Source organism: Nycticebus coucang, chromosome 1, assembly GCF_027406575.1.
Source record: "Nycticebus coucang isolate mNycCou1 chromosome 1, mNycCou1.pri, whole genome shotgun sequence".
NCBI classification, from domain to species: Eukaryota; Metazoa; Chordata; class Mammalia; order Primates; family Lorisidae; genus Nycticebus; species Nycticebus coucang.
In genome coordinates, this window is record NC_069780.1 from 33,226,421 (window position 1) to 33,242,890 (window position 16,470).

At 37.8% G+C, this 16,470-nt stretch overlaps 2 protein-coding genes across 6 annotated transcripts in view; one reads left to right on the forward strand and one right to left on the reverse strand.

Annotated features, from left to right (window-relative positions):
* INTS12 (integrator complex subunit 12) overlaps positions 1 to 4,154 on the reverse strand; it is a 98,531-nt gene extending 94,377 nt beyond the window's left edge. For 3 of the 5 annotated variants that reach the window (XM_053560569.1, XM_053560653.1, XM_053560743.1), the window contains exon 1: positions 3,499 to 3,685. In XM_053560569.1, the coding sequence (XP_053416544.1) occupies positions 3,499 to 3,501 (3 nt within the window). In that variant the 5' untranslated portion in view covers positions 3,502 to 3,685. Of the gene's footprint in view, positions 1 to 3,498; positions 3,686 to 4,105 lie in introns of those variants that run through there. The other 2 variants (XM_053560929.1, XM_053560831.1) reach the window with 2 other exon arrangements.
* A 138-nt stretch (positions 4,155 to 4,292) lies between these two features.
* Positions 4,293 to 16,470, forward strand: part of GSTCD (glutathione S-transferase C-terminal domain containing) — a 128,363-nt gene continuing 116,185 nt past the window's right edge. The window contains exons 1-3 of the mRNA XM_053561185.1: positions 4,293 to 4,547; positions 13,748 to 14,188; positions 14,768 to 15,235. Of these exons, the coding sequence (XP_053417160.1) occupies positions 13,769 to 14,188; positions 14,768 to 15,235 (888 nt within the window). The 5' untranslated portion in view covers positions 4,293 to 4,547; positions 13,748 to 13,768. The remainder of the gene's footprint in view (positions 4,548 to 13,747; positions 14,189 to 14,767; positions 15,236 to 16,470) is intronic.

Genomic DNA, 16,470 nt, shown 5'->3' on the forward strand with positions numbered 1-16,470 from the left:
TCTACTTCTGTCACATCCTTTTTGTAGATTCCTTCTATTCCAATTGAAAATGATACCCTCAAGGCTAGGTTCTGGGTCTCTTGTTTACTTATCCTACACTTTATTCCAGAGTAGGTCCTCTGACTCAATAGCATAGGCATCACATAGGAACCTGATAGAAATCGAACTCTTGATTTCCATTCCTAGACCTACTGATGAAAAAACTCGGTGAGGCCCAGGCCCAGAAATCTGTGCTGAAACTTTCAGGCAATTCTGATCTACTTTAAAGTTTTGGAATTACTGATTTAGAGAATTTTATCTATAATCTTTTGCTAGTGATTGCAAATTTATCTCTCAACTAATACCCCCTTCTAAACTCCAACTGCAGCTTGTTTTGGATATCTCACTGATGCCTCCTACTGAACATGTCCCTAACAGCCACACACTCCTCTCTTTCTCACAACCAGTTCTTCTGGTGTTCCCCTTTTCAAATGGTATTTACCCCATTGCTCTAGCCAGAACCTGGGAATCAGCTTTAACTCCTCCTGCTTCCTTACCTCACTCTCAATTCGATCACCAAACTTCTTAAATATATCTCAAATCCATCCACCTTTTTCAATCCTTGCTATCACCACTCTAGACAGACCTACCATCATCTATTATCTGGTCCACTGTAACATTTTAAGAGTGACAACCATTCTTATAACCCTCCAAATCTTTCCCTATCACTCACTTAGTTTAAATCCTTTTATCACTTCTCACATTCTAAGGGCTAATACACTACATGATCTGGTAACACATAGTTGTGACAGCTCTTGGTACACAGTACATGCTCACTAAATGTTGCCTAGTATCTCAGACCATTCTCACCATGACTTATTTTAGTCCTCCAATATACTTTCTTACCTCAGCACTTTATTTGTCTTTTTGTTTTGTTTTTTTTTTTTTTGGTTTTGGCCGGGGCTGGGTTTGAACCCGCCACCTCCGGCATATGGGGCCAGCGCCCTACTCCATTGAGCCACAGGCACCGCCCTACCTCAGCACTTTAGTAGAAAGTGCCCATCTTAGTCATCCTTCAAAGTCTCAATTTAGTTTTTATCTGCACATTCCCTTAACAAAATTAGAAGTTTTACTGTTACATGGTCTGAAAACATCTTGTTCTTATTCATACCATTCATCTCACTGTTGATTATATAAATAATACCTTTCTTTCTCATCAGAATATAAGTTTCATGAGAATAGGTGCTAGATTGATAGTAGGTAAAACCTACTGCTACAATCCCTGTGCCCAGTAGAGTTCCTGGCAAACAGCAGGTAATGCTAAATGCTGGCAAAGTAAATATATGTTATCCACCTCCTCTTTCATAGAACTTTCTCCTCTGCTGAGTCTGTTACACTCAACCTTACTGGTTTTTTTCTTCTATGACAACTTTCTCTTGTTCATCTTTTTCTTGCTGCTCTTTGTATCACCCAAGTATGTGTCCTAGGCTATCTTCTTAGTTCTGTACCAATTTCTTCCTTGAGAATCCCATATCATGTTTTCAACTATTATCTTTAGGCAGATGATTTCATATATTTTATTCCTACTTCAATCTCTCTTAAGCTTGAATTCAATACTCCCAATTGTTTTAATGGACATGTCTACCTGGTTCCCCTAATGCTATCTCAAATTCAGTTTTAACTAAAATAAAGATTATGAATACCTCTCCCAAAAGTTCTCTGTCCTACTCTTTCATTAAATGACACAACTTTCTGTTAATCAGGTCTGAAGCCTAACTTCTTCCTTATTGAGTCCTTCACCCTTCCTTACCTCCAAACACTCAGCAGGCCTTTTCCTGTGGATTCTGAGTACAGCATATTTTTTCACATCTGTTCTGTTTTCCACTACTACTTCCAGTACTACTATTCAAATTCAGGTTGTTTTTAGCCTATCTGATCTATAGCAATAATCTACTTATTCTCCTAGACTTCAGCATTGTTGCCACATTAACTTCTGTAGGACACAATTTTCTTCTCATTTTCTAAAATTTTCTTGCTGAAAAATTAAGGCTTCCCAGCACCTTCAGAATGAAGTCCAAATTTCTCAGCTTACCACTGAAGAAAATTCATTAACTGACACAAAATTATTATTTGCCATCCTCAGATCTTCCTTACAACAAACCACTTAGCTGGCCTTGCCACTCTTACTTTTTGTCTCTGGGAAGCTTTTTATCCTTTTTTTTTGGTAGAGACAGAGTCTCACTTTAGGGCCCTCAGTAAGAGTGCTGTGGCCTCACACAGCTCACAGCAACCTCCAACTCCTGGGCTTAAGCGATTCTCTTGCCTCAGCCTCCTGAGTAGCTGGGACTACAGGCGCCTGCCACAACGCCCGGCTATTTTTTGGTTACAGTTTGGCCGGGGCCGGTTTGAACCCGCCACCCTCGGTATATGGGGCCGGCGCCTTACCGACTGAGCCACAGGCGCCGCCCCTTTTTATCCATTTTTATATTCCCAAGTCCTATCACGACCCAGTTCCAATACTACTTTTTTTTTTTTTTAAATAGAGTCTCACTTTGTCACTCTAGGTAGAGTGCTATAGCCTCATAGCTCACAGCACCTCAAACTTTTTTGGCTCAAGCAGTCCTCTTGCCTCAGCCTCCAAAGTAACTGGAACTACAGGCACCTCCACAACGCCTGGCTAGGTTTTAGAGATGGGGTCTCGCTCTTGCTCAGGCAGGAAATACTATTTCTTATTAGGATTCTACTGACAGCCACTGTGCCCTTTTCCACCCCAAATCCTATTAATAATCTCTCCCTCCAAGTATATTTCATAGTGCTTTCTCATAGGACTGAAACTTTCTACCTTGAACATACTATTTTTGGCACCAGTGTTAGGTTCCCTAAAAAACTAAGTACTGTATTAGAGTCTGTATTTATCTTTTTGATCATCTCTTTGCTACTTTGTAAAGTATCACAAAATAATGACTATAAAATTATTGGATTAAGAGACCAAAGTATATCAGTATTGTCTTTCCTACACAATTCTATTTCCAACCTCCCTTCAGCAAAAACCATGAAAGAAACCAAAGCCCTACTCCCCACACCTCCCAAAGATAAAAATCCCAAACATCAAAACAGCAAAAGCAAACTCAAACAAAAATAACTTCATGACTCAAGGCTTCCACGATGATCCTATCTGCAATACTCTCTTCTTTTCACTTGGCCTAAATTCATTAATCCCACTACAATGTAAACTCCATCTGGGCAGGGATTGATTTTGTTAACTGTTATTTCCCTAGTGTTTGTAATTTACCGGTGCTCAAAAACATTTATTGAATGAACTAGGTTTTTGCATAAATGTCACTTTTAGGGTTTCTATGATCTCTCCAACTAAAAGTGGATATTCATATACAACTATCTGCTTTCCCCCAGATCCGTTTTTCCCCCTACTTGCCAATCTCAAAAGCACAAAGTTGATCATTTACACAAGCATGAGTGGAGGAAATAATCTATTCACACACGGTACAATATTAGGGTTACCATTTCCTAACAGCTTTAGAAAACTTTGTCGTTCACATTTCTGCATGGTCTTGCAACCCTTTTCAATAAGAATTCTTTTGGAGATGCTGTCCTTTTCATTCCTCTACTCAGTACCTGGTCCTGGATTACACAATTTAGCAAGGCAGGAGAAAAGACCCCGAATCCAAACCAACCAAGTGGTGGAGCTTAAAGCGACAGCATTTAAAAAAGGAATGTCAATTCTTTGATCAAAGCAAGACACACCGAAGGCCTAGCATGAGATAAGGTCCTTGATAAGGAAGCCAGAAGATGACAGAAGGAACGAGGGAGCTGTACAGAGAAGTCGCCAAAACCCTCCGACGAAAGGCTGAAACAGGGTGCCCGGCCCTAGGACTGTCCTCGGTCCGCGTGCCCGGGTCCACAACACTTCGGAGGAAGCATAGTCCTCACTGAAAGGAAAGAGCGGTCAGGGTGAGGATCGCAGCCACCCGCAATTTATAAGGTTTCTCTCGAAGAGCAAGGAAACTAGATCTCCACGGAGCTACTCTCGCACCTAGCCCCTTGCCCCTCGCGGGGGTCTCGAGCCACTCAGAGGCGGCTGGGAGTGGGACCGCTCGTCACAACTCACCGCTCCGCCCCGCCGCTCCGTCCGTTCCCGGTGGCCCCTTCCGAACCGATCCCCGCCCTAGCCAGCTCCGAATGAGGAAAAGAAAGGTTCCGGGCTGCAGGGCCGAGGGGAAACGTTTGGCCGTGCCACAGCAGGAAGTGACGTAACACCTATCTTCCGGTCCGCCGGATTATGAATGACGGCCGGCGCGGGTGTTTTCCGGACGTAGTACTTGTTATTTTTCTTTCCTGGCTTCTCTGGAAGCCTGTAGACTGCAGCCGGCAGCTTCCAGCAGCAGCCTTGGAATTCCTGCTCCAGCTGGGCGAGAAGGCGCCGGCGGCCGCTGTCGCTAACACTCTCACGAACCCTCCCTCCCTGGCCGCGCCTCTGCGAGCAGCTTAAAGAGGGGGCTAGAGCCGCCAACTTCTCAGCTTCCCAGACAGTGACGCCTCCTTGCATCCAGGTCAACAGGGCTGAGGATGCGGGGGAAGGGTGGGAAAGGCGAGGGCGTGGAATTATTGACATCCAGCGTTGGGGCCACTTCAGCCTTCCTTTTGACCACAGCGCCTGAAGGTGCGGGTTGAGGGCTCTGGGCCCCTTCTTAGTTGTACGCGTTTCCCAGTTTTCCTCTGAGTCAGTCTCTCATGTCTTTCTATGGAATTAGAGGAATGGAGCATCTTCCAGATGCGGGGGTTTGGGAGTCGTTTGCTATTATGTGCAATTTCAAGACCCGTTGGTTCACACTAACTTTTTTTCTCTTGTGTGGTACTTAATTTTTCTTTCTAGACCTTTCTTATTAGAGAAACCAGTTGTATGTGAATAGTACTTAACAGTTACTCCAAAGGATTTACTTCATTTGGGCTATTTGCTTATGTTACATTATCAAAGCAGTGCTACTCTTTTGGCTTTTAACTTCTATGGAAAGTTGTTGTGAGGTTCTTGAAAGTTGCTTTTGGCTTCAAAAACATTGATGGTCCACAAGCTTTCCATCCCAACACTCTCTCTGGTTTGGGGACTAACGGACTTGTTATTTTCCCTTTATTCTTAATGCCAGGATCCCATTCTTTGTTATAAATTCTTGAATATCAAGAAAAATGCTAGCATTTAATAATGTATCTTGTTCGAAATTGATAAAGTAAGCAGCATACTTAATGTTTTTCCAAGCCTATCTACAGAAACCGTTTACAGGAGAAAATGCAAAAGCTAGCAAGAACTAGTGATGTAACAAATTTAAAAATGCAAACATGGTCATTTAAATACTGTAAAAATAGGCTTGGCGCCTGTGCACAGTGTTTACGGCACCAGCCACATACACCAAAGCTGCCAGGTTCGAAGCCGGCCTGGGCCAGCTAAACAACAACAACTGCAACAAAAAAATAGACGGGCGTGTGGTGGGCACCTGTAGTCCCAGCTGCTTGGGAGACCGAGGCAAGAGAATCGCTTAAACCTAAGAGTTGGAGGTTGCTGTGAGCTGTGACGCCAGAGCACTCTACCGAGGGCGACAGTTTGAGACTCCGTCTCAAAAAAAAAAAACTATGAAAATAAACTGTTATAACACAACTGAGTGATTTGCTGTCATATTTAATAAATCAGACGTTAATCTATATGGTTGTTTTTTTTTAACTACCTGGTCGGGAGCATACACTACTGAGAGATTTGCCTTAAGCATACTCGTTACTTGAAATTATGTTTGGGTTATAACTGAAGGCATCATTTTGTGAAGCCTAACTTCAAAAAATAAGGCTGAAAAAGTCAAAGATTTGAGAATCATTTTTTTCTGTAGTATTGGACCCATCAAGTTTTAGTTTTGTTTTTTTTTAAGCCTGTTTAGAATACTTGGTAGCTTTTGTATCATGATCTATGGTTGGAAATAATAATTGAGTAACCAATTGGCCTTTTTAACAGCAACAATTTAGAAGGCCTTTGAAACAAATTCTCTGAGACCAGCCAACTGCATTTGCAGTATATGCAAATCTCTAGTAGATGCTGTTTTTACCCTCAAGTATTGAATGTAGCCTTCTGAATTCTGTTATGTTTAGTTCTTTGGAAGCAGGGATTTAAACCATTTAGATCATAACAAGCAGAGGTATTGTTGGCTATGGGAGTTCAGTAATTTTATTGCAGGGTTGCTGATGTTTCTAATTTGTTAGCCTTTCCCGCTGTGGATCCCTGTTAATTATGAGGTCAGGTTTAGCTGCAAGCATTAGGACTCCATGGCAACCAATGATTACCTGATTCACCAGAGAAAAGATTACACACTTCCTTTATAGCTAAGGTTAAGGTAAGCTTTTTAAAAAACCGTTTTCTTCTACTTCTTGCTCTGATAAGAAAACAGCTAAATTTAGTTATAGGCTTTTGTCCTCTAGGACTTAACTGTATCCCATAAAACGTCATGGAAAAAGCTCAGTCTTTTCCCCTTATCTTTACCCTCTATTATTTAAGGTAACTAGCTAAAATTTATCTCTATAGGGGTAAGCTTATTTTTGTTTTTTAAATCTATATTATTTTCACAAAATGGTAGAAGTGTAACTAAATAGTGTTGTTTTATGAAAAACAAAATGCAGGTTAACTTCTAACGTTTAATGCAGGAGAGAATTTAAGAGTTCTGTAATTTTGACATAAACTGTACTAAACTACGTATTTTGTACAACATAGTTGGTTTATGTGCATGATTCTGACTTTCAGCCTCAGTAACAAGGTTTTTCAGTATTGGGGAGGGGGAACTTTTCAATTTAACATGAATCCCTTGCCTTTCATGGGAAGTAGTTTAGCAGTGCAAAGCATGATTTAGGTTTTGTCCATCAAAGTTTGTATATTTTAATAGTCAGAGGATAAAGAATTTAGGGAGAACTTATAAGTGATTGTAACTATTATTTGTTTAGAGCAGCGGTTCTCAACCTGTGGGTCGTGACCCCTTTGGGGGTCTCCTGTATATCAGATATTTACATTACGATTCATAACAGTAGCAAAATTACAGTTATGAAGTAGCAAAAAAGTAATTTTATGGTTGGGGGTCACCACAACATGAGGAACTGTATTGAAGGGTCGCAGCATCAGGAAGGTTGAGAATCACTGGTTTAGAGACTGACCATATGACAGGATTATTCTTTTCTCATAGCATACTATAGATAGGTACATTATTATTGTTGCCATTTTGAAAATGAGGAAACTAAGGTATATAAAAACCTGTTATAGCTACTAAGAATCAGAACCAGGACTTGTACCCAGTTATTTGACTCAAGAGTCTGGGCTCTGATCCATTACTTTATAATTCTTATTGTGTAAGTATTCTACTTACAGGGTAAGTATATGGAATCCTAAGATTCCTGGTTCTCTTGCCTGAATATCAATATGCATAAAAACTTGCAGGCTTTCTTTATTAACAAATTTAGATAGAGTCCAGTTAAATTTTTTTCTGATTCAGCTCACAAGGGTGATCCCATTTCTTTATTTTAACTGGACTTAGTTAGACCTTAATGTAGATTGATTGATTTGGAAGCAAAACAATGGTGTGAAAAATGAGGTTCCTGTTGTATGAAGTTCTCAGTAGTATTCTAATGACAGTGATTGCTGACATTCGTTTATGTACATTCATTTATTCCTTGAATTAAAATTTGTGTACTTTTAAGCGTTGCCGATACAATGTTAGGTGATGAGTGCTATGAAGGAAACGAAATCTGGGCAAGAGGCTTAGGACTGATGGGAGGGCTTATTTAATTTAATCAGGAGAGGCTCCTCTGAAGTAATATTTATGAAGAGAAATCGGTGACTGAGGAAGCAACATGGTGAATATCTTGGAGAAGAGCATTTTAGGCAAAGGGAATAGCAAATACAAATATTCTCAAGTGGGAGCATTTCTGGCATCTTCCAAGAACAGCAAGGAGAACTATGTCTGAAGGGAGGTAGGGAGGATAGTAGGGGTCACATTAAGCCTATAGGTCATAATAGGAAAGTTGGATTTCGTTCTAAGCATGCTGGGGAACGGTTGGCTGGTTTTGAGGAGGGGACATGACCTGATCCTGTAAAGGATTGCCCAGACTATTGCAGAATGGACTGTGTGTGGAGAGTGGAGCAAAATAGTAATAGGCTTTCACTATGGTCATTGTAAGGGGTGGTGATGACTTAGATCAAGACCTTCCTAATTCCACGAACCTTTAATACAGTCCAAATGGGTCGTGATCCACAGGTCGAGAACTGCTGACTTAGATGAAGGTGGTAATGGTGGAGGAGCTAAGGAGTTGTATTTAGCATACATTTCAAATGTAGAAATGGCAAGGTATGAGGGAGAGAGAGGAGTTGAGTGGGACCTCAAGTTTATGGTCTGAGCACCTGGGTGAATGGTGTTGCCATTTTACAAAGAAGTGTACTACTAAGGAAGGGGCGGGGGAGGGAACAGGTTGAGAAAAACAATCATGTAGAGATGTCAAGTAGAATATAGGAGTCTGGTGTTCAGAAGGAAAGGATGTAACTGAGATATAGGAGTCAGATAATATTTAAAGCTATGGCATAAAATCAATTTAGTTACAACCAGCGGTTTTTTTTTTTTTTTTTTTTTTAAGTACGGAGTAAAAAATATATTTATCCCACGTAATTATAATAATGCTTTGTAACATTTTTCAGTTTTATTCAGCATATAGTGTGTTGCATTGTAAAATGCATTACTTATTGTGTAGCATGATCAGAAGTTTGAAAGCCGGTAAGCAAAAGAATGGATGTAAACTTAGAAGTGGGAAAAGCACTTAGTCACGGGTCACTGAGAAGTCTGAAGAGTAGCTGGTAAAAGGAATCAGGAAGGAACTGCCAAAGATCTTAATCCAGGACTGATACTTGTCAAATAACCTGAACTTCAGAATGGAAGTATTTTATGGAGAGTTGACTAGCATATTTGCTTAAAATAACATACTTTCTGATGATTATCACTTTGGTAAAATTATTGCTGCAACAAAATTATAATATGCTTCAATTTATGAAATTCTACATTTATAAAACTGTATTACTTATATTAGAAAAATACCCATTCAAATAAGATCTCTGTAAATTAATGCCTTTGGCACTGACGTACAACACTTGTACATATAATGAAAATAAAGTATACTTTTAAGGATTGTGATGATTAGAAGTAATGCAGAAGTTCTGCTTGTCATCCTAGGCTTTGGGAGGCCAACATGGGAGGATTGCTTGAACCTTGAACATAGGAGTTCCACATCATTCCCAGCACTAGTGAGACCCTGTGTCTTAAAAAAAAAAGAATTGAGTGTGGTGGTGTGTGCTTGTACTCTGGACTACTCAAAAGGCTAACGCAAGAGGATCACTTGAGCTTGAGGTTACAGTGAGCTATGATGACACCACTGCACTCTAGGCTGAGCAACAGAGACACTGTCTCCAAAAAAATTAGATAAAAAATAAAGAAGTAATGCTTAAGGTGGCACCTGTGGCTCAGTGTGTAGGATGCCAGGTGGCAGGTTCGAACGCAGCCCCAGCCAAACTGCAGCAAAAAAATAGCCGGGCTTTGTGGCGGGCACCTGCAAGTCACAGCCTACTTGGGAGGCTGAGGCAAGAGAATCACCTAAGCCCAAGAGCTGGAGGTTGCTGTGAGCTATGACATCACGGCACTCTACCAAGGACAACAAAATGAGACTGTCTCTAAAAAAAAAAAAGAAGAAGAAGCAATGCTTAAGTTCTGTGTGCTCAGCACATAGCAGGTAGACAATAAAATATTTAAAAATCTTTGTTTTATTCACCTAACATTTATTGAGCTACTATTGAATTCCAGATACAGACACCTTATTTGAAAAAAAAAAAAAACCCAAACCAAAAAAACCCCACAATTCACTGGTTCATAATTTGCTGCAGTTATGCACTCTTTGGTCTTTAATATTTATTATATAATTTATTATATAATAATATACATAATGCCATAGATCTGGAATTCAATTCTGAGCACAAAACTTTCACCCTTTTTTTTTTTTTACTAGATCGTGAAGTATGCTTATTTTTAACGTTTACTGTTTATACACACTAAAACATGCATGGAGTAGAGTAGTAAAATGCTTTTAGGTAAGAAAACACTTATAAACACTCATTTCCCTTTTTATATGTGAAAATTATAATTAATCAAAATTAAGTTATATTTATTAGAATGAAAATGCAAAGGAACTCTGAATGCCTAAATCTTAAACCTGTCAATTATTCTGGCATTTAAAAATGTCTAGGACTCTTTTAAGACTCCTAAATAATGAAGCCAAAGCTTTAATTTTTTTCACCTATTTATTCCTTCTATGAGATTTCCAAGCAAATTGGCTTATCCAGGAAAGAGGTGCACACTCCTTCAGCTCCAGTCAGCTCCTGAAGTTTGTGATTTTGTCTGCTGCTTTCTCCTCAAGAGTAGGTACAGTGGCACCTGTCAAAACTGAGAAAAGACTAAAGGACACTACTTCTGTGCTTGGCAGGAACGTAATATGGAGACACAGAAGTTGATTATAATGTACCTACCTTGTTAAAGCGCATGACATAAAATTACGAACTTAAGGCGTTTCTTAGAGAAGTAAAGGACAAGAAAATAAGATTTCTTTTGTCTATGATATTTGAAAATTTTGAGCAAAAACTGTTCCACTCTTGAAAAATTAAGACATGGTGCAAGCCAGAAACATTTCAGATTATTACAGGTTTACTAAATATTTAATGTTCATTGTAAAAATTATATTAGTACATAATGGGGAGAAATTGCCCAGGGAGAGTAATTTTTTTTAACTCAAAGATCATTAAGTAACATTTGTAATCTCAGGAAAAAAAACACTAACATCTGTATTGAAAAAAATTATGTTAAGAATCAACATAATTGCATTTTCTCTCAGGCATCTCATTAATTTTAGATATAACAGTGGGTAGGTTATTGCTATTCTGTTGACATTTAGCATTTATTAAGTCCTAACAATGAGAAGAATTTATAGAATATATATAAAAGCCTATTTTCATGGTTCTATGTTCCTTGAAAAGGGGCAAATATAGATGTACTCTGATGGTTTGTTCTGTTTTCTACATGTATTAAAACCTGTAAAATAGCATGGCATTGTTTTCAGTTTTAAAAAAGGAGTGGCAGGACTCATAACTATAAAAATAGTCTCATAACTATCTTTTAGACCATTGAGCAAATGAGGAAATCGTGTTTGATTTTTTTTTTTTCCCCCAAATCTGCCTTCTTGGAGCACTTAGGGGACTTTCTTTTACAGTAACTCACTGTCAGGAGAGTGAGTCAAGAGGACTGGTCAGTTAATCAGCAGTCCGTTTCTAGGTGCACTTGGTTCTTTTGCCTTTGTGTTGCTACTGACCACACTTTGTTTGGATTTTCTTTAGGTCTTACGGCAAAAGGTGTTATATTAATGAAATATTTCAAGAGCTCTCTTTAACTTTGTAAAAATTTTATAACCTTTGAACTGCAATAAATACCCTTTAATATTTTGTTTTATAAAATCAGCCCTACCTGCCCACCAAAAAAGTAATAAAGCTCAAGGAGAAAATGGTATCTGTGGGTTAAAAAGTTGTTGTTTGTGAATTACATAAAATAATTTTCCCTAGGTAATCTTTTAAGAAGTAATGAATCATGGTACAAATCTGTTGTTTTAACAAGAAAAAAGGTATGTATATGTAAGATAGGTAGATGGAAAGAAAGAAATAATCACAACTGTTTTTATCTATTATCAAGCTTTCTGTGATGGCACTTTACTATATTCCTTTGTTATATTGGATCATAAGCTCTTTAAGTAAAAAAAAAAAAAAAAAAGCGGAGAACCAAAAAGCTTTGACTGACTCTTGCTTTTGATTTAAAAAGAAAAAAAGGAATTTAGAATATTAAAAAAATTTAGTATATTGAGGGTTTCCTAAAATTAAAAGTACACAAACATTTAAGATACACTGAAAAAGAGTTCCATGCATACTTTTAAAAGGCTTTTAAAATAATTTCTCCTGTTAATGTGCCATCTTCTCTGTGCAGCCATGGTGAATGCTTTTAAAGAGTGCCATCTAGTGATAGTTTGGGAATTATGATTTATAGATTAGAACTTTGGTAAATTTGGACCCGGAAAATGTATGACTCAAACATAAAAAGTCACAATAATTGATAAAAGCCTTAAGTATAACTTGAAAACATCCATCAATAATTTGACCTCAAGAATGTATGTTTTTGCACTTTTAAAATAGCCTCTATATCTATACATTCATTTGTCACATACTTCTGGCTTATATATATAAAAACATGTAAAACAGATCCTGTTTTAGGCACAGCAGTGAAGGAAAAAATTCTACCCTCATGCAACATTCTAGTTGGGAGAGAGAAAGTAATTACGTAGTAAATTACAATAATAATAAATGCCTTTAGACTAAAGTAAGGCATAAAGGGAACAGAAAGGCTTTTTTCAGGGAGGGTAGGTGTTGGAGTTTGCAATGTAAATTGAGTAGCCAGGGAAGATCTTGGTGAGAAGTTACCATTAAGTAAATACCTGAAGGAAGTGAGGGGGTGTTCTAGGTACTGGCAAAACCGAGTACAAAGCCCTTGAGGTAGGAATGTACCTAGTGTTTTAAAGGAATAACTGTCCACTTTGGCTGAAGCAATGGGCAATGAAGAGAATTGATGAGGTAAATTCATGGACTTTATACACCTATAAAAGGAGAATTATCAAGGAGATCTTTGTAGGCCATTATAGACATTTTGGCTTTTCTCTGAGTAAGACATTGGAGGATTTAAGCTGAGTAGTGACATGATCTTACTTCATTTGTAACAGGATCACTTTGGCTGCTGTATTGAGAACAGACTGTAGGGGAGGTAAGATAGGATTCAGAGAGGGGATGGTGATTTGGTGAAAGCAATGAGAATACTGCGTAATGGTCAGATTCTGGATACACACTGAAGGCATAGCCAAAATAAGTTTGTAATGGATCAGTTAAGGGGGGGGGCGGGAAATACTTAAGAATGAATTCCCAGGTTTTTAGTTTGAGAAACTAAAAGGATGTTCTGTCAACTGAGATGGGGAAGATACAGGAGGAGCAGGTTTGGGAAGTGAGGCAGAATAAGGAACTTGATTTGGGACATGTTGACTTTGAGTTATCGTAGCTCTCAACGTCTATGTTATGGGGAAATCAAAATATTTTTCAATTTGTGATTTAGTACTCGACAGCACATCACTTACTTTAGGAGAAGCTATTTCTTGTGAAGGAATGAATACACCTTCTCTGATTCTTGTATTGTGCTGTCATAAAACAGAAGCACTGTGGAAGGACTGATATTGTTAAAAGCGCAAGGCTGTTATCGCAGACTACTCTCAGGGTTTGGGGTTGATTTCTTATTTCCCATTATATTTTTCTCTTCTTGTCACTTACAGTGAGACCCCAAAGTACTTGATTGGGAGAGTTCTATTGCAAAACATTGGGGTATTCTCATTGTAAAAGAGCTGGGTGTAAAATTACCCGTAAGCCTAGTTAATTGCACAGGATGGAAATGTTTCCTTTCAAAGCTACTTAGCCAGTCTTCAGGAACAAATTCTTAGAACGTTTTTATCTATCACAAATTTTGACTGATTTCTAGAACAGGCTTTTAAAACATTCCTCTTCTATTTTAGCTTCTAAATCATTGTATTCTAAGGTTTATAACCACTTCAACTTGTGGTTTAGGTGACCAGATGAAAGAAGAAAATGAAAGGCATGAAGAAAAGTCCTACAGAAGAATGTTTATACCTGGACTTTTCTCACCAAGCAGAAGGATGCATCTTTCCTCTTCATACATCTGTAACTTTATTTTTGTTATCATACTGTGACTGCAAAATCTTTAAAGTTTGCTTAGTTCTCACCAAAGAAAGTATAGATAGTTCATTACTAAAAGATGTACTGTCCCAAGATATTAAAATACAGATTATTTCAAGGCAAGAACTTCCACCAATAGTCCAGAATTGCTGTTTACCTGCAGCAGTAGAACAACCAGACGACTTTTGTAGAGCGGGACTTGCTGTTGTACTAAGACATATAATCCAGAAATCACATGATGCAGACCCCTCAAAGAAGGAAATTTTGGAACTTCTTGGTTTTAAAAAGACTTGCCTAAAAGCCTGTGCTGAAGTAAGTATAATGTCTCTTCTGTTACTTGAAGCTACAAAATAATAACATTTATTTACTTGAGCATTTACTTTAACTTCTTATTGGGAATAAAAATTCATTTGTTTAAAAAACTCACAGTAACAAAATAAACTAGTAGTTCTTTGTGTATGCCAATATTTCAGTGCAGCACTGGAAATAAAAATTTAAGATTTAATAATAAGGTTTGGATGTATTATTTTTAGAAAATAATTTCTTATTTTTATCCTTCATTTTAATTACATTGAGAATTTTTAAAGGGAATGTTTAATATATAAGTAGGATCACAAATAGCCATGCTTTGGAAATCCTGCTTTTTTGGAGGGTGGGACTGAGCAGGTACATTTTAAAGGCTTTGGGAAGTCATGATTTATTCAGTAAAAGGAGGATATGGGAATGCTAGGTCTTCCATTGCTTAAATGTTTTTACTTGTGAAGCAGTGTGATCTGTCCCTTGATACAACATAAAAGCCCAAGACTTATCTCCCAGTAAGACAGTATTTTTCTTCAAGCTATGTTCAAAGTAAGGAATCCTTTCATTTCTAATTTTGTTTTTGTCTTATAGGTTAGTCAGTGGACCAGGTTATGTGAACTCACCATCCCTTTGGTTATTGAGAATTTTCTCAGAGAGTCTTCTCAGCAGCCCCTGGTTATCCCTGTAGAAATACTACAGCTGGAGAAAAAGCTCAGTGAGCCTGTTAGAGTCCATAATGATGATAAACTCCGTAGGCAGAAACTGAAGCAAGAGAAGGACGCTAAAGTCAGGCCTCCCCTTTCTAAGCAAAAAACAAAGACCAAGGTCAATACACAGGAAACATCTGAAGAATTCGACTCTTCATTCAAGAGTCTGGAACTGAAAGTGGCATTCTCAAAGCTCACAGTGCAGGAAGAACCAGCTACTACCAACAGGGAGCCAGCTCACATCAGAAAAGCAAAAGCCTCTGACCTTCCACCCCTGGAACATGTGTTTGCAGAAGGGCTTTACTTCACTTTAGCAGATATTGTGCTCTTGCCCTGCATCCATCATTTCTTGGTAAGATTTTATCTGGATTATATACATTACACTGAGTTTCAGTCTGTGAAATTGCCTAGGTTTGAATTCCAATTCTTATTATCATTTTTTTCCTGAACAAGTTAGTAATATCTGACCCCATTTTCTTATCTGTAAGATAGAGGAAATAATAGTACCTTTCTAATAGTATCAGTGAAATAAAAATAGAAATTTGTATAGTGTAGAGACTAGTGCTTAGCACATAGTAAGCTCCCAATAAATGTTAACAATTATTATGACTTTTAATTCTGAGCTTCAAAATGTTAGCAATTGTTATGCTTATTAATTTCCAATTGCTGTTGTGATTACTTCTTTAATATTAGAAGGTCCAAAATCAAAAAATAAATAAGAAAATAATAAAAAAAATCTTATCAATTATTTCTTCTAATTAATTACTAGTCCTTAAAATACTAATCTCGTTAGGTATTATCAAATCAGAAATATTTTATTCTTATCTGTATGCTTCTCCGTTCTCTGTAAGATTAAAGTAGTCACTGTGCCATTCTAAGCTATGGGTGAATTAAATGGAAGTCTAAGCTATGGGAGAATTAGATGGAAAGTTTTCTTTCTGAGAAGGGAGATTCTTTTTTAGAGAGAGACAGAGAGGGGAATAAAGAACAGAGTGAATATACCAGAATGAACGTAGGAAGCTATAGGTTTTTGCAGCCTTCTATTGGTTTCAAGAGCTACATTTTTCTTGATTTGAAGCATTTTACCCTTTTCCCTACTCTCACAGGAGTAAACCTACTTGATAGAACTGAGGAACTTTATTTTAATCTCTATAATAGGGAAAAACTTGTATGCTTGGCCTTTTCAAGTTCATATATTCTATGATTAAATGCTTTTTTGATGTTTAATACATAAACTAATTCTCAAAATATTTCATTTGTTTTTTTATATTTTCCCGGAATGGGCACATTTTTTTTTAGGAATTTATCTTTGCTAAAGCCTGGATGTTTCTGTTATAGGTTTCTCCTTTAAGTCATCTTAGGTAAAGAAGCGATTGTTGTAGTTCATATAGTGGCCATGTTGCTAAGCCTTTATGCTTACATTAATGTACACTGAGGTAAATGGAGTGGCATTCCAAATGATCAGAGGCAGGATCAAGCTCATGATCAGTAATCAAGGTCAAGTTACCAGGTTTGGATTAGAAGCACAAAATTGTGCCTAGGGATGGGATATTTAGCCACAGGAATAAGGTCAGAGATAATAAAAGA